Source organism: Pezoporus flaviventris, unplaced genomic scaffold (assembly GCF_033815535.1).
Source record: "Pezoporus flaviventris isolate CSIRO_AGI_PZ_B2104156 unplaced genomic scaffold, CSIRO_AGI_Pfla_v1 ptg000002l, whole genome shotgun sequence".
In the NCBI taxonomy this organism is placed as follows: domain Eukaryota; kingdom Metazoa; phylum Chordata; class Aves; order Psittaciformes; family Psittacidae; genus Pezoporus; species Pezoporus flaviventris.
The window spans coordinates 79,276,688-79,300,916 of record NW_026892550.1 but is presented as its reverse complement, the minus strand read 5'-3'; the positions used below and the strand labels follow the sequence as shown (position 1 = coordinate 79,300,916).

The 24,229-nt window shown below is 37.2% G+C and overlaps 1 protein-coding gene across 23 annotated transcripts in view; it reads left to right on the top strand.

Moving 5' to 3' along the window:
* The window catches only part of PLEKHA5 (pleckstrin homology domain containing A5), a 159,674-nt gene that overhangs the window by 81,758 nt on the left and 53,687 nt on the right, over positions 1-24,229 (top strand). For all 23 annotated transcript variants that reach the window (XR_009741759.1, XM_061444631.1, XM_061444638.1 and 20 more), the window contains exons 4-7: positions 14,460-14,543; positions 15,530-15,650; positions 19,428-19,532; positions 23,656-23,728. Coding sequence is in view for 22 of the 23 variants with exons in the window: in XM_061444631.1 (XP_061300615.1) it covers positions 14,460-14,543; positions 15,530-15,650; positions 19,428-19,532; positions 23,656-23,728 (383 nt within the window). In the remaining variant the exon portion in view is untranslated. The remainder of the gene's footprint in view (positions 1-14,459; positions 14,544-15,529; positions 15,651-19,427; positions 19,533-23,655; positions 23,729-24,229) is intronic.

Genomic DNA, 24,229 nt, shown 5'->3' with positions numbered 1-24,229 from the left:
TTGTTTTTTTGTTTTGTTTTGTTTTGTTTGGGTTTTTTTTCCACCTTGTTTCAAGGTGAAAAATATGCAGTTTAAATATGAACAAGTGTTTGTTAAACCTTAAAGTATACCTTGATTGAAATGTATGGCTACTTAATATAGGTTAAAAGAGCAGTATGTGGATGTATTTAAAGGTAGATGTCACCAAGCCGAGTGATTGAAGAAACTTACGGCTTTGCTTCTAAACCGAGTTGTATCAGTTTCATCAGTTTTACTGGGGAGGGAGAACAGGGAGAGGGGTTAAATATGTTTCTTCTGGTACTGAAACTCCTATTTTGTCTAAATAACAGGATCCGTAAAGGAACACAAACTGTGAATGTTGTGTGACCTGTGTTTTCCCTTTATCTGGCTTTAGAAACAGGTATCTTTCATGAAGAGTGAAAGTTATCATCCTGCCAGAAATTTTCAAAAGCTTAAAGCGTTATGTTTGTTTTGGGGAGTGGTGAGAGGAAGGGGTTGAATTTCCTGCACCTGAGCAGTGAAATAGTTTAGAACAATCATCACTGAACAAATTCTTTACCTCAAAATACCTTCTACCTAATGAGGAAAAGTATGAGCAATGTTCATGGCAAGGCATTACCACTTGTTCACACATGCTTTTGGTGAAGCTGTTGAATTTACTGCTTGGATGTAACATTTCATTTCAGTTGCCTCATATATTGACTTGTTTCCATCTTCTAGAATGTTTCTTTCTTACTAAATACTGAAGACACTGTGTGAAGACAGTATTTGTGTCTATTAAATACGTACTGTGGGATCAAACTTCTAGTTTAGTATTAAATCATGAAAAACTTAGTTATGTAGCAATCCCAGTCATTTTCAGTGTTGGAACTGTCCAAGTAAAAGAGAAAATAAGTTTTATCTGAAGTTGATCTACCAATATGTATTTTGCCTTGTACAGTTTCTGTTCTTTTGAAATGCATTAATAGGTTGAATTGTTTGATTTGGATGGTTTTGCTTTAGTTTTCACCAGGGAAAGGACATGAAGAGGGAGGAACTCATGGCAAGTTTTTTTGCTGACTTGTCATTGGCAGAGCATTTTCAGACTCCCTGCCCTGACATCCAGGGAACCAGGAGCAAACTGAGTGTTAGCACACCCTGCAGTCTGTGGACATCTGGAAGCTTCCCAGCCTAAGGCAATAGTACAACCAAACTCCATACTTTGAGACTGAAGAGTTATTCAAGTGACATTTTGTTTTCAACATGCAAGATTTACTTTTGGGCCCATTTTTCATGTGGAATAAGAAATTCCCTGATGAATTGTCTCCTTCCCCTCCACTTTTCCTTTGCTTTATGAGACTCAAATGAGATAGAAGGAGAATTAATAATATTCATGAATAGCTTCAAAGGTTATAGTTTCAAATTGCTTTTTCATTGTCAAGTCCATCATTGAGGACTAACATTATTGTACGTACAGCTGTAGACAGCAGCCTGTTTTAGGGATTTCATTACTGTGCTGGTCAGAGCAGGCATACGCAATAAAAGGCTGGTAAGGAGTTAGAGCTGGTCTGTGATACCTGCTCTGTGATCTACAGTGTGCCTCAATCTTTAGTGAACGTCAGGAATCTTGAGTTTAAAGCAAACAAACAAATGAACAATGCTGTCTTCTCTGAGGAAGGACATGAGGTCTTTTTAGTGCAACATCTAGTTGTGGTGGGTTTCTTTTGCTTTGTAACAGTGATAAAGTATTGTGCTGCTATAAACCTGCTGGCTGTAAATGCATTTCAAATCCCCATCCTTTGTAGCTGGGAGAGGGGGTACACCCATATAGAGGCTGAATACATATAAAGAATGCTAAGAAATTGTGGATGCCAGAAGAAAACCATTCTGAAACAATTTGGTGTCAGAAGGCATGTAACATGTAGAACTGTATTGAGTAGCTGGAGATCTGTAAAAATTCTGCATAGCATAGTTACTTTATAGATGAGGAATATCTCTGAAGTTGCTGATTCTGGATTCTGGAAACACCTTATAAGGTGGGAAGTGTAAAAACTTTTTTTTTTTTAACAAAACTTCTGTTTTATAGTCTTGAAATGTAGCCTAAAATCTGCTTTTGTGATAGAATGTGTAATCCAGCAAGGAAAAAAAAGGGGGGGGGGGAGGGTGGAGGAGGTGGAGTTTTCACTTCTGCGTTTCATATGAAAACTCACTGCCTCACAGATCTCTTCCTTATGTTCGTGTTTTCTAGTGGTAAAAGGAGAAATGAGTAATACTCCATATGGTAAACTGCAGTTAATTTATCTTCCTGGGTATGATTTTAGTAGTCCTTTAAAGTTCCTTCTAAAGTGAGATTCAACATAAGAAAAACTTAAGTTCTAAAAGAGGTTGATACAATATAGCGTTCCCACCATGGTATTGGATTTTCTTTGTCATTTAAATATTCCACAGAAGTGACCGACTCCGAGTGTCAGCCATCCAGGTTCCCCTTTGATCCTGAGCTCTTGCTCTGACGCAAATGAAACAAACTGATTTGTCATTTGTACATTACGTGTTTCTTTATGAAATGAGTCTTCACCAGGATTTCGATTTTAGTGGATTGTGGCAGGTGTGTGTGCATGTATGCACGTCACATGAGAAAATCCTAGCTGTTGGGATTAAAACTCAAGAAGTCGTCACCAGTACTATTAACATTTGATTACTCAGTACGCAAGAGAGCAGCCTACCAAAGTTGGCCAAAGATGGCTGCATGTAGACCTCAAGTGGCGTGCTACAATTCCAGCAGCTTAGAATTTCACAACAGCTTGAAAAAACTACCTGTGAAAGAAAACACCTCCTGGCTTTTGGCTCTCACTAAGGTATGAATTTAATGCAAGAAAATGCTGACAAGATTGTCAGATGCATCATGTCTGTTCAAGAGGAGGTACTGTCCCACAGTTCTTTCCTACTGCTGCAGTTAACCTGTGATTGTAATTGGAAGAAACAACCTGGTGTGCTGTTTCCTGAAGCGGTGTGTGTTGCTGGGTCAGCGATAGTTTTTAATAAAAACTAAGTGTTATATCAGTTGTATTGTGGGGAGAGGGTACGGTTGTGAGGGTCAGGATATAAAACTAAGAAACTGAATAATACTTTTTGCCATGTATGTTTCCACATAGCTGACAAATCTGATAGTTCATTCTGTAAATAAGCTGTAGTTGTTCCTTGGCATTTATGAAGGAAATGGATAACGCAGAGCAATCTGTGTAGGTGCTGAAACTGAAGATGTGAAAATACAAGGGGATGCAGCCAAGAAATACTTTTGTCAGATGAAAATTTCAAACTTCTAGAACTAATGGCTCGATTATATGAGACCAACAGGCATCAAAGTGATTAACAATCTGCTTATAAGCACTGGGTAGTAGATGTAAACTCTTTATCAGATGGGATGCTAAAACTTTATCTGATAAATTGAATAATGATATAATTGAATAATGACCTTGTTCTTGTGGTACTTATTTTGGCAAATTCACCTTTTAAAATACCTGATTGTATGCTTTACAGCACATTCTATAAAGCAAATTATTTTTTAATGTAGTACATGCATTTCATAAAAGAAAGTACCCTGAATAGTTCATTTGTTTACCCATCACACAGACCTTTTTTTCTTTATTTAAGAAGGCCAAATAGCTTTAATCTAGCAATTTTGTATTGTAGTTACTCTTCATCTGTTCTATTTCCTTATGTAATAATGACTAAGTGTGTTGCTGAAGTTGTGATAAATTGTTGCTAGCACTGAGGTGTGGTGTTCATTTATTTTATCAGAAATGTGGCATTGAAATGTCGAAAAAGTAGCTAAAACACTATATAAAGGAAATAGTACTTAAGCTTGTATTCAGGTTGACTTGTGTTTCTGCTATTTGTAGGTAGGTTCTAAAATCAATGGATCACTTTTTACTGTGAATGATCTTTACATGGAAGATTATATCCTTTTAATCACTTTTTCTTTCTTAGTATTCAACTAAGTTGGCATTTTTGCAATAATTTTGGGGAAGATGCTTGGTATAAAAGACTGCACAGCTAGGAATCTTTAAGTATCAGATGATTGCATTTCATAACACTATCATAATGTTACTAACTTTTTCTTTGTGCATTCTGAAGTAACAGAAAGATATTCCAGTATCTGTGGCTCCTGCCAGATCTGATGATGCATATAGTAGCAGATCAAGAAAAAGCAACCCCAAGCTTTATTTTAGAGTTGGGGTGGTTTTTTTGTTTGTTTGGGGCTTTTATTGCATTTTTGTAGATGAATCTGACTAATCACCTGTAGCTAACCTTGGATATTTTCCTTTAGACTGCCCTCCCACTGTTCACTTTTGTGCTTGGTAACATAGGGAAGGTGCCATCCTCCAGTTCTCAGCCATCATTTGGCTCTACTTGGCTCTCTGACATATTTCTCAGCCTCTTTCTTGTTGCATGAGACCCTGTGCTTCCATTATTTTTTGATCATATGCATCCAAGCAATGAATTAATGCTGTAGACTAGTATCACTAAACAGTGCAGAAGATAGATTCAATGCTGTAAAGGGGCTGGTTTTGCTAATTGCTCTGACAGGTATTCTTGGCACCAACAATTAGGCATAGTAGTTTCACCTAACTCTGACAATCAGAGTTAAACACACCATAGGAGCGTAAGAGATGTTGTGGTAAATCAGACAGTGGGTCCATCTGCCCTGGCACTCTCTGCTTGATGAGGACTTGTGCTTATGCTTAAGATGAAGGTGTGAGAAGACTTAGCACCATGTCAAAGTGTGACACCCTGTAGTATTTTCTTGTGGATAATATTATAATGTTGTATTTTCTGAAAAGAAGTAATTGCTGAAGTGTTGTAGCCTGCCTAATTTTTAGAAATACTTTAAGGTAGCAAGACAAATAGAAGGGAATGATGAACTTAAAACCAGAGAAAAGAGGAGATGTGGCCTCTTTGCAGTTAGAACAGTTCTCAGGGTTTCTCAGAAGCCTGATTGGTGTTCAGACCTCTAGATTAAAATATGTTGTATCTTCACCAGGATCTTTTGGGTGGTATGGTTTAGTGTGAGGTGTCACTGCCCATGGCAGGGGAGTTGGAACTTGATGATCTTAAGGTCCTTTCCAACCCTAACTATTCTGGGATTCTATTCTATGATTCTATCTTTAATATAAAATATGAGCAAATAAACACAAAGTGCAAACATTAACATAATATGTGGACATTTCGAAAAAACAATGTAGGTTTTCAAAAGCATATGAGTGTGCAGAGAAAATCCTGAAATAACTTCCTATCTACTTGTGATTTCCAACAAATCCCAAACCAGTTTTATTTGTTGCTAATGTTTCAGTCGTTTGGAGCCTTCTAAAACAACTTGCTGCTATTCTTCTAAGACAAAAATACTGTTTTTCTGAAATGATCAGCTCCTGAGGCTGCAGCCCAACGCACTGAAAGAAACAGGAGAGTTGAGCAAGGCCCAGCTGCGCCCTTGGACCTTGGAGATGGCAGCTGACGCGTTCAGTGTTCCAGTTCAGTGCCGTGTTTTATACCCCATGTGTCTCTGTACTTGAACTTTACGTCATAAGCAATGAATATTTTTAATAGAGTTTGTGCTCTTTTGTCTGAGATGAATGCAGGCCCACACATGGTGTAAGCTTCAATTAATTATCCTCTGGGGTCTGGTGCACATATTTGCATATGCTCTATCAGTGGACCACCAAGATTATTCAATTAAATCCTTACAGTGGCTCTAAGAAGGTGTGTGATTGAAGTGTTAGTGATGACTGTTCATTTATAAAATAATTATTTTTCTAAATTTCAACATCTATCCTTATTTCTTCCATAATAGGATCTATTGTGAGGGAAAATTCTGAAATGCGGGATGTGTCTGAATTGGGACCACAACTAAAACTGATGTACAAGTGAATGCACAGGCATTTCAGCTGCTTTCTTCTGTCAGATTGTTAAAATAAATATTTCCAAGCATTTCCCAGATGATAATATATGTACTTTGCAGACCATTTTCTTTTCTCAGCAGACAGAAGAACTGTCGAGTTACGACCTAGTCATAAGCATGGCTTTCTTTTTTAAGTTCTACTGGGTTATTAATAGAAGTGTGTTGTTATTTAATAAAAATGACTGTTCACTAGAGATGTGATTGCAGAAGTATGCCAGTTCCTAAGGCGTTGGGAAAGTGATCAAGAAGCCATGGAAGTCATGTAGTTGTCTGAAGGTAGTGTTATGTTGTTACACTTCTGTGTAATCATAAATGATAACAGATGGGATAAGGGAAAGGTACCCTGAGAAATCTGACCAAAGGTAGAAGACTTTTAAGAGGTTTTTTCTTTTTAAATACTTAAAGTAAATACTTTTTAAAGTATTTACATCTGTTATTGCATATCAGATTTTGATCCTGATGTCCTTACCTAGATCTGCGGAGCAACCCAGTGTGATTTCACCAAATGTCTTGTAAAAGCCTGAAGTTGAATTTGAGGTAGTAGTTTACTGAAACTATACATATTTTTTATAATGTTTTCATATATTGCATTTGTAACTCAATAAGATTAAGCAGCTTTACGTTTTTGCAGTAGCTTATTTGAACAACTGACTTATGCTGTAACTCCTGCAGTTATTCTTTAAAGGCTGTCACTTAGTTTGAGACTAAACTAAACAAGATTCTGAGTTATATGATACAAGAGTAAAAAAATACATGGGGCAAGTGGTATCTTTTAACAAACTTGAGTGAAGATAATTAACAGCTCTAAGGAGACCAAGAATGAAGCAAAGTGGAATGTGAATTTTGAGGCAATGAGAATCCACAATTATAATAGGTAATTGTACGCTGTTACTGAAAAGTCAAAAGTAGAGGGAGAAAGAAGGCATGACAATGAAAGCATTGAAATTGTTGCACAAAACGAGTAGAAATTTGGCTAACTACAGGCACATTTTATCATTTTGTGGTCTTCTGGTTTAACTGGGAGAGGCAAAGACAAGTCTTTTAAGTGCTAAATATTGAAAATGCAAGTCATGCAGTAGGTGATGAGCATGTATTCATAGTGTGTGCTCTTTTATCGACATTGCAGGAAAAGGGAAAAAAAAATAAATAAAAAACAAAACACACCCCACAATGCGGTGGTTACAGTATGGTAAAAACTGGGATAGAAAGAAATTTGATGCATAATGAATGTGTGGCAGAACAGATCGTTAGTAAGAGAACTGTAAATAGAGAGCAAATATAGCTATTTACTAAATACCTAGATTTTGTGAAGGGGAATCACTGGCTCTTTTGAAATACTACTTCTGTATCAGAGAATGCTCCAAACTAGTTAGGGGAAAAAAAAGAAAAACCCTGAGGTAAGTGCCTGTAGCCTTTGCTGTTCTTGTTAGCAAACCCGCAACTGTTTCTGAATGAAACCCAAAGTTTTCTTTTTCTTTCTGTGTCATCTGATTACTGAATCCATTGAGATCCCTTTTGAAGTTAAAGTATATTTTTGTTGTCTTCTCCGCATGTCAGCTTTTATGTCTTCCACCCTTTACCTCTTCAGGAGAGGCAGCAGTGTGCCTCCTGCAGCAGTGTGACTCCTGCATCAGGGAAGCAAGCTTTTGGGAAGCATTAACTAATCAGGACTATATGGTCAGTCTTCAGGAAGAGGTAGTAGCAACCCTATTGGTGCATCCAGTGCCTCTCCTGGTCCACAAGCCACCTGCTGAACCATGCCACTCCAAATCCCATTTTTCTTTAGAAAACAGATTGTAGGTTTTCACTGCAGAACTGTTATGTTACTCTAGTTGTTGGGAGCTTTCCAGGTAGTTAACCATTAAGGGATGCTGCTTGAATTTCAGCTGTCAAATCTGAGATTCACAGGTAGTTCTGCCTTCTAACACCCACACTGCTATTTTCTCAAACAGGAAATGATGTATTAATCATATTTACTACAGTCTGATTCTTTATGTGCAGTGGTGTTATTAGGGTACCATATTAGATACTGTGCACAGGGCTTAAAATGTATGTAGTGAAACGTTATATAGATTGATGACACATGGCAAGTACACCTCACAAACTGTCACTCTTCTGTTCAGGTGTTTGGCTTCTGTGGTGTGTATCAAGTCTTACAAATTCCCAGTTATGTTATCTACAGTCTATGACTCTATGAAAAACCCTCCCACAAATTTTTGGGAAAACTGAAAACAGCAACACTTCCTTTTTCTAAAAATGCAGTGCTTGATTAGAAAGAAGAGTTTCTTACTAAAAGCTTTTCAATCTTTAATACAATATATGCTACTTTAGAAAACATTTCATCCCAGCATTTTTAAAGAGCTTTTAATATTTGCACTTAATCACATGAACTTACATTTTTACGTTGGAAGTATGTGATGAGAGCATATTAATCATATCTGCTCAAGCGAGAAAAGCTTTGTTGCCTGAGTTGCCTAAGTTGCCTGTGAAAAATAAACTTGTAGACCAAAAAAATGGTGGCAGCAGCAGCTACAGTTTAGGTGTTGCATTGTCTGCCAGGAAAACTAGCAGAATTTTGCATGCACCTCCCCACTTGTTTGCACACATAAAGGATTATAAGCACTTTGCTCTTAGCAGCAAATGTTATACAGGTCTGTCAGCACTTTGCTTTGAAACTTGCTGTCTCTTTACACCCTCTTTTGTTCACTCGCTGATGTTACCATGCTGGTATGTTTTCCAGTGGAGCCACGCAGCCTGGTTTCCAAAGTTGTTGTTTAAAAAGCTTAATTGAAAAAAGGCTCATAATTCTAGGGTATGATAGCACTGACAAAAAAGTGCTTGCATTTGCTATTTACTGTGCAGTGTGGCATTACAGATTTAGCAAAATAGAAGAGCTGGTACAGCCACAGACCACATCCGTGCTAACAGTTGCTTAGGGACTGCATTTACTTAAACTTTTCCAAATTCAGACAACTTTTTGTTAGATGTAAGTTGCTGCATGTATTTCAATTAGAAATGAGACATTCTTACATTAGAAAGCAAGCACACAAGGTAAAAACAGCTGATGTTATTTCTACACACACACACCTTGAGGAATGACATAGAATCGTAGAAGCGAAGTAAAGCTGGCCCAGACTTGTCTAACGTTTGTATCCAGTTGAACCTTATTTAAATATCAGTGCAAAAATTTAGCATTAATGTAGAGAGGATGACTTTATTGCTTTGGTAATTTTGGTAGTCTTACCTTACTGTGATCTTTTAAGGTATTTTGTCACGAAGCAGGTATTATAAATGCATAAAACTGCTTTTTGTAAGAAATCTCTCCATGCATTCTGAGTATATTTGTGGTATATAGGGATCGCATGTTGGCATCAGACAGATTAAATTGTCAGACTGAATCTTATCTAAGATGTAGAATAAATGTTAGGAGTCAGATACTTGGTGTAGCATTCTTCCGAAATGTGTCCTTCAGTGTTCACTTGTCAAAAGGAACAGTCTTTCTAAATTAAAGATTCAGAGGCCTGTTGAAAGTTGTATCCTGGTTTATGATTTTGTTTGTGTTTTTTCAGTGAAGTAGAACTCAGCCTTTACTTTGATGGTGTTGAGAATGAGCAAATGAGAAGGCCTTAGCATTTAGGAACACATAAATAAAGTCTACAAAGACAGGGCATGAAAGAAACTTTGAAGTGGCATCTAGTTTTAATTCTGGTGGGAGAAAACCAGATGTTTCTTTGGGAGTTCTGGCCCAGCTCATTTTTTTTTTTGAGAGGACAGGGAATTCGGCCAAGTCATACAATGGAGAGACCCCAAACCAACTGTCCCCACCCTAGTACTTTTATCTTTCTTGCCACTTCTGAGTGAGCTGCTCTGTTCAGAGAAAAGATTGTCTAACCCTTAATTTTTCATCATGTGCATCCTCCTGTATGACTCGAATACTTGTCTCTCTTTTTCTTTTCCATTCCAATTGACTATTTCCTATGCAAAAAATCCCTGTACTGTTAAAGATGATAGTAGTTTTAAAATGTCAAGCCTGGACAGAATTTTGAATTTCCTGGTTTTGCAGTGGTGTATCTGTTAGAACAGAGCATTGTTACACAGCATTTTTGGGTCAGCAATCTTGTAAAACACAAGATAGAACAAAACCAAACAATCCTGTTTGTGTAGGACTTCCATCGGGAAGTACTGCTTCTGGAATTATGCATTTTGTTGCTACTTACAAATAGAATAATATACTTGGATGATATATTTGAGGACTTTTTTATTAGTCTTTGGATCACATTTGGCCATCAAAAAGATTGCTGTTGACTGTACATTTAGTGAGTAGATTAAAACTACACAGTAGGGTTTTTTGAACATGTCTAGAAAATAAAACAATACTGCCTTCTGAAGAGATGAAAAGAGTCTCAAGGTGTGGAAAGGAGAAGGAGAGTAGATAAGAAGGCAAATACCATGAGTTAGATTCAAGGTTACCGTCAACTTCCGACCTGAACAAGATAAATCGCTTTGCTCTGAGGGCTTGTCCATGTGCCAAAGCTAAGCTACCTGCTAAATGATGCCAAAGCTCACAGTGTTCAGAGGAAAGGTTTGGGAAGAAGTTAAAAATTCTGGAGAAAAGAGGTCAAGTTAAATTGGTGCTGTTAAATTCGCATCTTCTTGTCTTGCACTGAGTTAGCCAAAAATGTAACATGTCCCTGCTTGAGCTATTTTGGTCTGTTTAGGGTTTTGTGTTGTAGGGGGTTTATTTATTTGTTGTTGGCTTGCTTTGTGTTGGTTTTGATCCTTTTATAGGAGGTCATTGTCCCAGGCCACTGCTGGGATCAGGAATGGAGTATTATCTCAATACATGCAAGAACTAGGCTTTATTTTGCATTGAAATGCTTATCTCTCATCTTAGTCACCTGTGTTGATTTCTGGTGCACAACACATCCCAGTAGCAAGTATTAATAAGGAATAGTTTGTGCCATATGCTGAGTGTAGAGAGTATGCTCATTAATACTAATAAAATACAGAGGGATTTTTTTCCATCTTTGATAGCATCCATCTTGATCTTTAATAGCACGCTATTAATACAACTTTAACTGTGGATGCTAAAATAATAAGGGTCAGTTATATCCTTCAGTGTATGTGTAACAGCGTGTTTGCATGTATTGATGCACTGTGTTCGCAAAACATGTTGACATGAAAAATTGGACAGAAAAAGGAGTGTTGTTTCCATATACCTCCTGGAAGCTGTATCTCTGCATAACAAAAAAGTTAACACACTGGCTTCCAGCTGCCTCTGTCAATGTGAATCACTCCTTACCACATAATAGAAATGCAGAGACATAAATATGCAGAGCTGAACCTCCGAGTTACGCACTATAAAATCGAGATTAGAGTTCTCAGTTAAAAAGTTTTCTTTATTTCCCTTGAGATTTATTGATATGTATTATTATAGTGAACAACTGTCTAAATCGCATATTGAAGATGGCAAATACCTTCATTTTAATGAAACTCTCAGTAGTCTGCAAGATCAAGGTTAAAACAAATGCTTTAACCTACTGTTAACGTGGGAGGGTTATGACAATAATTACCAAGTTAGTCTACACCTTACATAGGTATTTGGAGGTGTCTTGTCAAAATATCAGCTAAATTAATGCCAGAAATGCAATAGTTCAGATGAGTAATGAAAGTTTTCAAATGGAAGTATGTAAAATGTGTTCATAACAGCTAGACATATTTACAGTTGTCACGCTTAGTTGTACAAGCTGAATTTCACTTCACTGAGGCGATTTCACTTGTGTCTAAGCTGAAGAGGAAGAAAAGGTTGTTGTTTTTTTGCCTTGCCTTTTTAGAAGGAAGTGTCCCTCAATTGTTAGAAAGCAAATATCCCACAGGAGAATGTTTCATGTCTACAGTATTTTTTTGCCTTTTTAATGTAATGTTGGCTACTCCTTTACACATCTCAACACTAGTGTAAGGATAACTGTATTTTGTCCAAAAATGTTTTTATATTTTTGGAATACTGACTTGATACATGACTCAAGCCTGAAATGAAATATTCTTGAATAGATATGTGTCAGTGCTTCCTTTCCTTTCATCTCTCTCTTCTTACCCCTTCTTTCTTTCCCTCCCTCCTGTTTTTGATATGACCTCTCTTTTACATTCTTTGACTGTGGCCTCTTCCTGTGTCAGTGTGAGCTAGGTGCACTCATATAAAACATGGGATGTGCCACCTTTGTAGCTGTCCTGAGTATTGGTTGTCCTTGAGCAGAAGTCCTGATAGATTTATTTCTACATTTCTGTATGTCAGCTGATAGCCAGTTGTCAAGGTTTTATGTGATTAAGATGGCAGCATTTTGGAAGAGCTTATGGAATGCCAGCTCATGTCCATAATTTTAATTTGGGTTTGTTTGTCTTTTTTTGTTTGTTTGTTTAGTTTGATGTGAGAGTTTCTGAAATGTCAGAACAAAAAGAAAGGTTTTGGGAACTGAAGAAAAAGAAGAATCACAAAAAACCCTGGGAGCTTCCTCAGGAATATTTTGAATCTTAATTCCCTTCAATCTGGGCCATTTTCATTTGAAAGGCATTGTAGGACCATGGCAACTAGGGATGGCATAGACAAACTTGGGTCATGTCTTTTCTGTCTCCTCATTCTAACGGATGTATTTCTGGAGCAGGAAGCTTCTTTAGAAGCTAAACTTAGAATTCTGCTGAATTTAGTGTGAAGATAAAATAGCTGCGATTGCTAGCTCATTAGTTAAGCTCGATAACACATCTGTCCATTTAGGTATTAAGAAGATTTTAAAATCCCAGTAAAGAAAGTGCAAAGAATTGGGCTATCTTTCTGATCTTGCACTTTAGGTTTATGCATATTTATCCAACTATCCATTGACCATAAAGGTAGCATGAATATTCTATTAAGCTTTTGCTTAGAGGTAGCTTTTAATTAGTAATGCTCCCTAGTTGCAAAGTGTTATGATCCAAAGGAGTTTTCAGAAAACTTGGGGAACGTTAAGATGGTCTTGTTAAGTCTGGGTTGTCTTAAGCAGGAAGAGTAGACAACATAACATTTGCAAGACGAGCTGTGCTTCATAGTTCTGGAAGCTAAGATGGTTGAATAAATAGGCAATAAAAGAAGTACGTGTTAAGGATAAAGTGCTATTCAAAGTTTTTATTGTTCTACACCTTTTCTGCTATCTTCCAACTAAAGCACCTTTTTTCTTTTTCAATTTATTCTCTGTTCGAGAATATTTTTCAAGGCTGAACTTATGATAAGAAAGGCATAGTATTATGTAAGATAACTTACATGAACAAGATTATCATCACATATTCTTTGCAAAAGTAAGTACTATCAAATGGAATGACTTTCTTTGTGATTTACAGTGCTGATTTCCAAGACTGATGGGTTTGTATTATATACATTTTGCTTATAAATGTTATTGAAAGTGTTAAAAACAGAAGAGGTGAGTTTGTTTTGAAGCATGTGTTATCCAAATAACATATGTGTGTCTGATTTCTGCTTGTATACTTTTTAATCACTGAACCAGGTTTAGATTCTGTCAGTGCACCTTTCTTGCTCTCTCCCCTACATTTTGGGGCCAGAAAGTTCAGTGGGGGTTTCTGCAGTTTGGGCACCCTTGCCTCTTACAGTTGTATAGTCTTGCTGCTGTACCAGCTTGGAGCAAAACTGATGCTGGGACCCTGCCACTTCCTTGGAGGCAGCAGGTAGAAAAGCCCCAGGCTGCAGCAGGCACATGTTATAGCTGTCAGCTGATTGACGTATCTGGTAGGTGGTAAAAGCAATTACTCCCCTTCTCTTTCTTCCCCTCTAGGGCTCAAGTCAAACATTTCCTTCTTCAGAGGTAGCAGCTGCTAGTTGTTGAATTTGGGCAATTTCTTCCAAATTGTGGGAGCTGCTGTGATGTAGAAACACCTGCAGCTCAGGGGAACTAGATACTGCAAAGTGAGTGGTTTGTGCTGATGAGGGTGAAGCCCTCCAGCAGTAGGCTCCCTGCCACTTGAAGGTACTCCCAAAAATCACTACAGGGGAGTAGCATTCTGAATTAGAAAGTCACCGTCAGAACTGTGATTGTGATGCATCGCTCTTGTTCCAATCAATCAATGTTGTGGATGATATTTTATCCCTACAAAGCAGTTGTTTGTCTTACGTTTATACTGTCTCTATCTGAAATCTTGTTTATGAATATATAGACACTTAGCTGAAGTGAATTATAGGTGATCGTATATGAACTAGTAACACTCTTACTGCTCTAGTTTTTTAATTCAAAACCATTACCAACATAGTGCCAGTGTTTTCCATATCTCTCCAGAGTATTGATGAAGATTCTTTACTACTTGTTACCATCTTTTTTATTAGTTTACATATATATATATGCATTTGTGTGTGTACACCTGCATTCTTGTATGCTGTAATGAAATACTCATGAATGTTTTCACTGTGCTGATATAACCGATGTCCTGAATTTATATACTTGAATTAGAAAATATTGCCTAACAGTTTTTCTTTCTCTCTCTTCCACAGTCATAATGAACGAAAAGTAACCTGCAAACATCCAGTAACAGGACAGCCATCGCAGGACAACTGTATTTTTGTTGTGAATGAACAGTAAGTAACATCTGTTTCAGTCTGTAAAATAGGTGTTTTAAAACTTACTAATATTGAAGTAAGATTCAGTGATCGATAATTGCTGTATTTCTTTTTCCAAGTCAGATTAGCATGTATAAAGTTTTACTTGTTAAATTATTTCAGAGTAATTGTTTTAAATTATGTCAGAGTATTATTAAATATTTAATAATAACTTTTAAGATAAAAAGCACAGCCGAAATGAATTGTATGGTAGAAATGCACCATGCTCATGCAGTGTGAATTGCCGCTTGTCACTTTACTTATTCTTTAATATTAGCAAATGACGTATTTTATATAATAATCCAGTAAACTTTCAAAAAAGAATATTTTTTTGAATCACATAGGGACATTCATGTGCCTTTATTGTGTTTTGCCTGATAGTGTCTCCTCAATTGGTTGTTTTCTTGGCTAGTTGAGACACTTTCTGAATCTCTGGGTAATAACTTGGTTTTGTTATCTTTACATTAGTTTTGTAGAATATACAGTAATATGAGAAGGTATGCATAGAAGTCATACCTCACCTCAATATTTTATATACGGCTGGGTATTGGGTGTCCTGCTCACCACCATTGCTGCAACATGTTATGTTGTGGCTGTAGTGAAAACCATCAGAAATGCAATATGTGACATTTCACAAACGTGCATCTTCTCACTGAACTGGGACAAAGCCATATGGGGGCTTTGGAGAGCATTTCTTCTCATTTCTGTCTCATGCTCATACCTGTCTTTTTCCCTCCCACCAACACCTAACGGTAATAGAGAAATCCTATTTTAAAACATCTTAAAATTCATTTATAATAGATTTAAGTTTAAAACACAGTGCAGGTAACTTTACAATGAAGTGTGAATTGCTTTCAAATTGGAAAAGTAGGACACAGATTGTGTTAGGCTACATCTAGGGGTGCTTTTTAATAGCAGTCTGCACACACAGCATGTTCTAGTGCTATTACATATTCTATTTTCAGGACTGCTGCAGCAATGACATCTGAAGAAAAGAAGGAGCGACCAATAAGCATGATATGTGAAGCAACTAACTATAATGTGACATCAGATTATGCTGCTCATCCAATGAGCCCTTTGGGCAGAGTAAGTATTTATGTCCAAATTAAAATAAAATTATTCAGTTGGACCACAAGATAGTAGGCAGTATAGACTATATATTAGTATTCCACTGAAAAAAGCGAAACAAAGCATGTATCTTTTCCAGGGCACTTGGCTTTTTTCATCTTTAATTTGGAAACTGAAGTGTCTGAAACAAGTTATCACTGAAACTGTAATTTTTATCAGGTATCACAGCTCTTATGACTTGCATGCACTTACATTGTTCACAGAATCTGACCTTTGTGTTCTGTGTGAACTGCAAAATGCTGAGTGACTGATCAGACATCTGGGTAAGCATTGTTACAGAAATAGCTTAGTCACAAACAGTTGACTAGATCTCCAAGTAAAAGGGAGAGAATTATAATTGTGTGTAAGAAGTACTTACAAGAGAGGTGGAAGGTGACTGAGGTAAAATTGAAGGGCAGATGACATGATTTGCTGTCATTGGACCAGAAGTTGAAGTCTTGGCTTCCTAGGAAAATTCTTGTTAAAAGTCCTGGAGATTCATAGGTTACCTAGGTGAGAGAGCGGCTGCATGGTGCTGGGTTACCAGCTGGGGTTAAACCAAGACAGCATCTTGCATTTTAGTCTTATCTAATATAAGTCCAGTTTGCTCTACTATGCAAACCAAAGCACAATAAGAGTGAATGACTGGGAGGTTTGCTTCAAGAGCAACCTTCTGGTCCAAGCTAAAATGCTGAGGCAGAAATCCACTCATATCATGGAAAATTGCAACCATCTTGTAGGCACTGAAATTGCCTACAAAATCCAGAAGGCAGCATCATGGTTGGTTTGTGGTTTGGAAGATAATGTAAGCCTTGAAGACTGGAAATATATTTTTAAACAGAAGTTGAAAGTAACAAAGATTTCAATTTCCATTCTTTGAGTTCACATGCAGAAAATTTCCTTATCAGAAATGTTCTCAACCCCTGTTTTTCAAGTATGAAGTAAGTTTAGTGTTGATTACTTACTTCTGTGCTGGTTTTGAAACTGGGGAGGAAAGCCCACGTAAATTCTGTGACCTCTACCAGCTAAGCAGAGAGAAAAGTAGCTTGCAGAGTGATGAATTGTGCAGCCCCAGGTACTGACTGGTTTGTTGCCCAGAGTTCAGAACCCTGCTGGTGTTTGTTTTCTTCAGGTTTGGGAAAAGAGTGAATGTCACTGGAAGTTTCAGACTTCTTTCTCAGCACTGGAACTGTACAGGGTCCCTCCCATAAGGTCTAGTTTTGGAGGCTTCACAGCTGCCAGGACTATTTCTCAGAACAGGTCAGATGATCTCAGATGTGACTATGAGTTTGCTGGCTCTGTTATCTTCTGTACGTTCCAGCAAGTGGTTAGAAATTGGACCCTTCATTCACTATCTTCTTTTTGCCTTTATCCAGAAGCTGAAGCTGTGCAATATGGCCTGCATGTTTGGAGCTATGGAGTAAAAAAGTAGTTGAACCCTTCATTTCTTATGTTTTATCTTTCTTCCTGTTTCCTTCCTGTGATGTATTAGATGTGTGTGAGAAAACATGGGATGGCCAAGGACCCCAAACATAACAAGAGGAGGATGTGATTTAGAAAGTTTAAGAACTCATAATTACTTCATATATACAACTCTGGTATTTCAGTATCCTAAAATACTCATTGTCTCAAGGCCTAGAATTTGTTGGGAACAGTTACTCTCTTTATGCAGTGTGTGGTAAAATAATCATGAGTCATCTAAAGTGGTTTTTGTATTAAGTAAAATTAGAAAGCACTTGTGATGCTGTGTTGAATTAAAGGAAGTTTGTATTCACAGTTGGTAAGATGTAATCCATTGAAACTTTGCTGTGACCTCAGTGGAATTGGACTCAATATGGTTTATTATCAGACCTACTTAAGAGATATCTATCTAAATTACCTGAATTTTGTTAGTAGACTTGACAGTAATAGTACTTATGGTTGGTTGTGGTTTCAGAAGCATCCTTAATGCATTAGCCATTTTACAAATGCAGAACGTCTGGAACATCCTTGAGAGGTTTTGAGCTTTTACTTCCTAATATTAGAATGGGTTTGAATGTTATAAATTATTTCTGATCAAAATCTTGGCACAGCTTTTGTGTGATATGCCAGTATAGTAGCCAAAAAGGTTAACTGAGATAGGTGTAGTTGACGTTATAATGTGCTGTGGATTGTTAAAGGTTCTCTGTATATTCCTTTCATAGAGCTGGATGACCCAATTCTCCTGGCTCCTTATGAACCTTTTTCCATTTTGTACTGGTAGAATTTTTCAGATGAAATGTGGAAGATTTTTACTTTTATTGTTAATTAGATTTCAGTTGTGTGCTCTGTCTCGCTTTCCAGACAGAGTCGAGTCAAATTTCTGTGTATCCAAGGGAAATTAAAAGCACTGTATTTTTTATATTCCCTCACAATTTTTTTCAACAAAGAAGTATGAAACGACCTTGTTTCATTGTGGTGTAGACTTAAGGCAAATGCACATAGGTCTTGTAAAGTTACTTTGTTTTGTTTTGGCTAAGCTGTGTTGTACTCTTCAGTTAATGGCATTGTTGACAAAAGCTGCACATCATTTTAAATTACAGTTTTCAGTTTATGATTTTAAACTTACTGTGGAATTGTCTATGAAGCATGTATAAAACCCAACTCAGTTCTGTGATGTGTTGAGAGGATTCCCATAGAGAAAGCCCATACCCTAATTTGCAATAAAAAACGGGTGTTTGTTTAGCCTTCCTCCTTTAGGAACTTTCATAACCTTATGATTAGTCTCAGTAGTAGAGATGACGAAGCTGAAGCACAGGATTATGTTGTCTCAAATCAAATGGTGAATTTGGAGCAGAGCCATGAACACAGCTTAAAAAATGTATTTGAACTTTGCATTTGCAGAGTGGGTTACTTTGCTGTATCACATTGCATTGTCTCTGAGGCACCAATTCTTAAAGGATTTAAAACACAAGTAAACACAAGTTGAGCTCAGTTCGTTGCAGAACAAACTTCATAAATGTAGGCTGAAAAGAATGAAGTGTGAATTGACAAAGTGCTGCATGTTTCTTTATGCCTTTTCCTATTTCTTTTGGTTACTCAAGTAGAAGGATGATATAATCTAAAATGGGTTATTTATCCTACTTCTCTGAATTACCTGTGTTCATTGCATAGCTGTAAGTTTGTTAAAGGTATAAGCAACAGCAAATATGAGTTTGAGGGCAAAAGTTTCAAAGCAGGCCTTAGTGCAAAGAGGTAAAATAATATACAAACCAGCCAAGAGATACAGAACAAGGGGCTTTTGAGAGGGAAGAAATAATTAGAAAAAACACAGTATTTGTTAGGAAAGAGGGAGTTGTATCTTGTTGAAATCTGAGCAAGCTTTTGTGTATTAGTGGTAGTGTTGGAAGCAGCAAAGAGTAAAATTTTCTTGCCCAAGTGACACAGTTTTTCATAATTAATGATAGTCCTGTTAGTTTTACTTCTCTTTCTACAGCTTGGTAGGCTTTCTTCCTACCTTATAAGAAGGTCAGTTATCTATTTGGTTCATTTTTCTTGTGAAGAAAATCCTTAAGTACTTGTCTTGGGATTTGACTTTAAATTTTCTGCATAGGAAAAAGAAAGAAATGCTGAATCCAGCAGAACCATCATAACAATTATTTATCTAAAAATGGAATAGTTTGTATTCTGCAGTCCCCCAGAGGAACATGTATAAGAAAAAACTTAAAAGAAAATGTGCTGTAATTTTTCAACAGATATTGATGTAATGTTTTCTTTAACCTGTTCAATTCAATTTAGACATCACGATCTTCAAAGAAGGTTCATAATTTCGGAAAGCGATCAAACTCAATAAAGAGAAATCCTAATGCACCAGTTGTCAGACGTGGCTGGCTCTACAAACAGGTACTCTTCCCTTCTTCATCTCCCTCTCCCTAAGCCACCCCCCCACCCCCCCCCTTTATTTTTTCTAGTAAGGTGTATACTGTAAAAAAGACAATCATTTGCATAAAATGATAGCAATACCAGAGTGAAGCTATAAATTGTGAGGAACTGATATGTGGTATTTTAATTAGCTCCTTACTGGATAACATTCTTATACAAATCGGTAAGGGCCTCACACCAGTGTAGAACATAAATATATATACATATTTCTCTCTAAAATACAGAAAGGGCTTGAAAAATCTGTGTAGACATTGGTAGTAAATAGCTAAATTAATTTCAGACATGCTGAGATGATGGAACAAGGATGTATGGTCCAGCTTTTTTTTTTTTTTAATTCCAAAGTTTCTTTTGTTAGGTTGTATCTGTTAATTTTATTTTAAAGTAAACATTTTCAATAACAATGGGAAATCAAGCAATTTTTTTTTGCATTTGAAAAGAGAGAGGAATGGCTGTTTTATTAACTCAGAGATAATAATCTTAAAACCACATACTACTTTAGGTTTTCCTATTGCATGTAAACTCATCTGAAGTATGTGCTTTTTAGTATTTAGTGACAGTGTACCTAGCCTGCTGTAGATTTGCTATTCTGCAGTACTAAACCATTTACCCTTTCTTGCTCTGCAGATCAGAGTAGAATAGTTTGATCAGAAAATTGAACAACAAAACTGATCAGGCCATATTGGGAATGTACTTTATAAATCCAGCAAGAACCCTGTAAGAACTTGTAATTTAAACTCAGCTGAGGCAAATGTGTATGTGTAATTTTGAATCTGCAGTGCCATTTACTGTGCCTACTCTGATGGACTGGTATGACCTAACTAGCTTTCTGCTGTTGATAAATCACTTTTTAAAAAATACTATCAAATAAAATGACCTAGTAGTGTCTGGTTAGTAGAAGATTTTTCCATGTTTAGATACTCAGTGGTTAGGGTTGGAAGGGACTTTAAGATAATTTAATTCCAACCCCCTGCCATGGGACACCTCGCACTAGACCATGTCATCCAAGGCTCTGTCCAGCCTGGCCTTGAACACTGCCAGGGATGGAGCATTTACCACTTCTTTGAGCAACCTGTTCCAGTGCCTCATCACCCTCACAGTAAAGAACTTCTTCCTTAAGTAATGTTTTATGAATGTTTTAATTAAATTAATTAATTAAATGAAACAACTGGATTGAAATATGAAGTCTGAATCACAGCACAGATGGTTGCGCACATGAATATCTGTGTTATCTTTGCTTACCAATTCTCAATAAGTTGGATTCATTATATTCTAGCTTTTCATTCTGAGGTCCTTTAAAGAGAGTTTTATGTGTCTGAAAAGATGTTTTAGTACCTGAACTAACTTGGAATCCTCTAAAGACTGTCTGGTTTGCATTGTTTCATGTCAAAACACGTTTTTTCAGCATACAAAGTAGTACAGATTGTACTTTATGTTCATATTACCATTTGTACATTCGTATTATTTTACTAACGAAGAAAGAGTAGCTATATTTTAAGATCTTAGAATCACAGATTTACGATCATCTAGCCCAACCTTCCCTGCTCAAGCAGGCACAGCTAGAGCACGTTGTCCAGGGCTGCCTCCAGCCAGGTTTTGAATACCTCGTGTATGGAACCTGCACCACAACATCACTGAACAACCTGTGCCAGTGTTTGATTACTCTCGCAATAAAATTTTTACCTCTGCTCAGGTGGAATTTCACGTTTCTTAAGTTTTGCCCCTTGCCTCTTGTCCTGTCACTGAGCACCACCAAGAAGAGTTTGACTCCATCTTATTTACTCTTCCATCAGGTGTTTATGCACATTGATAAGAGGCCCCCTAAGCTGCCCTTGTCCAGCCTGAATATTCCCAGCTCTCTGAGCCTCTCTTCATATGAAACATGCTCCATTCCCTTAATCATCTTTGTGGCCCTTTGCTGGATTCACTCCAGTATGTTCACATTTCTCTTGTGCTAGTGAGTCCAGCATTGAACCTAGCACTCCAGCTAGACCTAAGTAGTGCTGAGTAGAGAGGAAGGATGTCCTCCCTTCATCTGTTGACAGCACAGTTGAAGCAGAGGTTCTTCTCTGCCCAGTTTCCCAGCCTGTCAAGGTCCCTCAGAATGCCAGCACAACCATCTGGTGTATCAGCCACTCCTACTAGTTCATATTAATCGCAAACTTGCTCAGAGTGCACTCTGTCCCAGTGAGCAGCTCATTAATGAAGATACCAAATAATCTTGGCTACAGTGTCAACCCCTGGGGTAAGCCACTAGCAACTAGCTGCCACTGGTGCCATTGATCACCACATTCTGGGCCTGGTAGCTCAACCAGTTTTCAGTCCACCTCACTGTCCAAATGCATGCTGTTGGACAAGGTTTTATCTGTAAAATGATTTAAATACCGTGGTATTGGATTGCCTTTTGTAAGGAAAGGTGTTACATGTTTCTATGTTGTTGTAGTAATTGAGAGGCAATTTAGTCAAGAGTTGTCCCACTAGATAACTATGTTCACAAATTCAGAGTGAAAGCTTGTGCAGGTTTCTGTTTGCTAGTAACTTTCTTAGCATGTTTATGTAATCACAGAGAACAGCAAGTTTTGTTTGACTCGGGGTGTGCTGGCTCATTGAATGTAAGGCTATTATTCTGTCATTTTTCTGCTAATTTGCAAGTCCAGAGTCACCTTTTTGTTTGAAATGTATTTACTCTGAACATACTGTTACCACATTATGACATAATCACAATCAAGTGGAAACAATTAATAGTAAATCCACTGATACAGAAAGCATGTACTTTAAAGTAGGAAAGAATTTAAAATACAAGAACCGCACAATCAGTTCATGTATGCCTCTGCAATGTCTGAAGAAGGCTGAAAGATCATTCCTAGCATGTCTCACTTCTGCCAGAATTTTATGTGGACATGTAGAAACCCGGTGTTTCCGAGTGATGGGATAAATGTGACATTGAATAACAGCCTCTTCAGAAAGTCTGTTTGAGGGTTTGTGATAACCCTTTATACTGAACAAGCCTTGAGTGTTTTCACATTTCAACAGTTGTGCTTTGGGCCAGGAGTTCTGCATCCTAATCTGCTGCTGAGTCAGTGACCTTGTCAATGATGTGAGGGCAGCAGTCTCCCCTCCTTGTGTCTGCCTTTCCAGCTGTGAAATAAGAGCTGACTGCTGTGGGCAGCACTTCCAGACTTCATTAGTGTTTGTTAAACCACTTTGAGGTCCTCAGAAAGAAGGTGCTATGAAGTGTTCAATTATTCTGTTTATGAAAATGTTTGTAAAGTTTCTGAACTTTTTCTGAATAATATTTCCTAGCAAATGCTTGCTTTACCCTTTCTTCCACCTTCAGCTCATTCTCCCCACTCCAGAAAGAGCAGAAACATGAAGGTAAAAATTACACTGACTTTTCTCACACAAAAAAAAAATAAAAAAAACAAACAAGCAAAACAGCTTCCAAATCCACCCCACAGTTTTTCATTATAGAATCCCTTTTCTTGGTTATCTCAAAACCTGTTTACTATAAGAGTATTGATAATTCACACATACTTTTTTTCTTGGAACAGATTAACATATTTATTAAAGTTGATTCTACTAGGATGTGCACGCTGCAAGACTCTGGCTTATTTACACTGCAGTAGTGGTGGCAGTCTTTCATTCTGGTTTTTACTGTGTAAATTGGTTATAAGCATAAAAGAAAATGAAATTGCTTTAGGAATAAACTTTCTTTGGGAAAGAAATTTGCTGTAGATATATGAGTGGTAGTAGAAGATGAAGCTCAGCAGAGAGTTTCTTCATTAAACAAAGGAGGAGGTTCGCCTAATATTACCTTGCTTTTTTTATTTTTTAAAAGAAAGTATACTTTTTGTGTAAATAATGGCCTCTTATTTATTCTTGAATCATGTTAACTTCAGGCTTCCTGGGTTATGATCTTTGTTTGCAGTGTCAAGTCTGTGATGAGAAGTCAAATATATTTTAAGCATCATAGCCAAGAAAATTAACTACTAGCACACTACCATAACTATGTAGAACCTCATTTACTTTATGAACTATTACTCTTAACATTCTGAAAGTTCTTACATGATCACTTTGATTAATACAGGATAGTACTGGAATGAAGTTGTGGAAGAAACGGTGGTTTGTGCTCTCAGATCTGTGTCTCTTCTATTACAGAGGTAAGTTCCACTTAGGAAAGCTTTGTTTACTAATTTTACTGGAAGAAGATTCCACTCAAATATAAGAAGTAAGATGCTACTACTTAATGGATTAAAGTAGTTGTATAGCTGTCAACAGCCAGGCCTACTACTTTTATCTTTTATTTTTTCCCTCCTCCTTCTTTCTTAATTGCCGGCTTCACATAATTGCTTTCTGCCTGTCAGGTATGCTCAAAGGGCAAACACAATCACAGCCACCTCTTTTATTAGATTCTGGATTGTAGTTTTCTTGCTGCTTCTGTTGCTAGGAACTAGATATGCCGGGTTAAATGTGATTTTTCATATAAATTAAGTAACTAAAATGGGGATAGGAAAGGGATAGTGCAGGGGAGCTGAAACTCTGCCTTTGGAATGATAAAGAGGGTGGATATGCCTGTTGAGAATCTAATCAGTGTTCATGAATGCTTATAAAGTGAAATGTGAAATTCCGTAAGTGTAGAACTCTGCTGCACTTGGAACAAA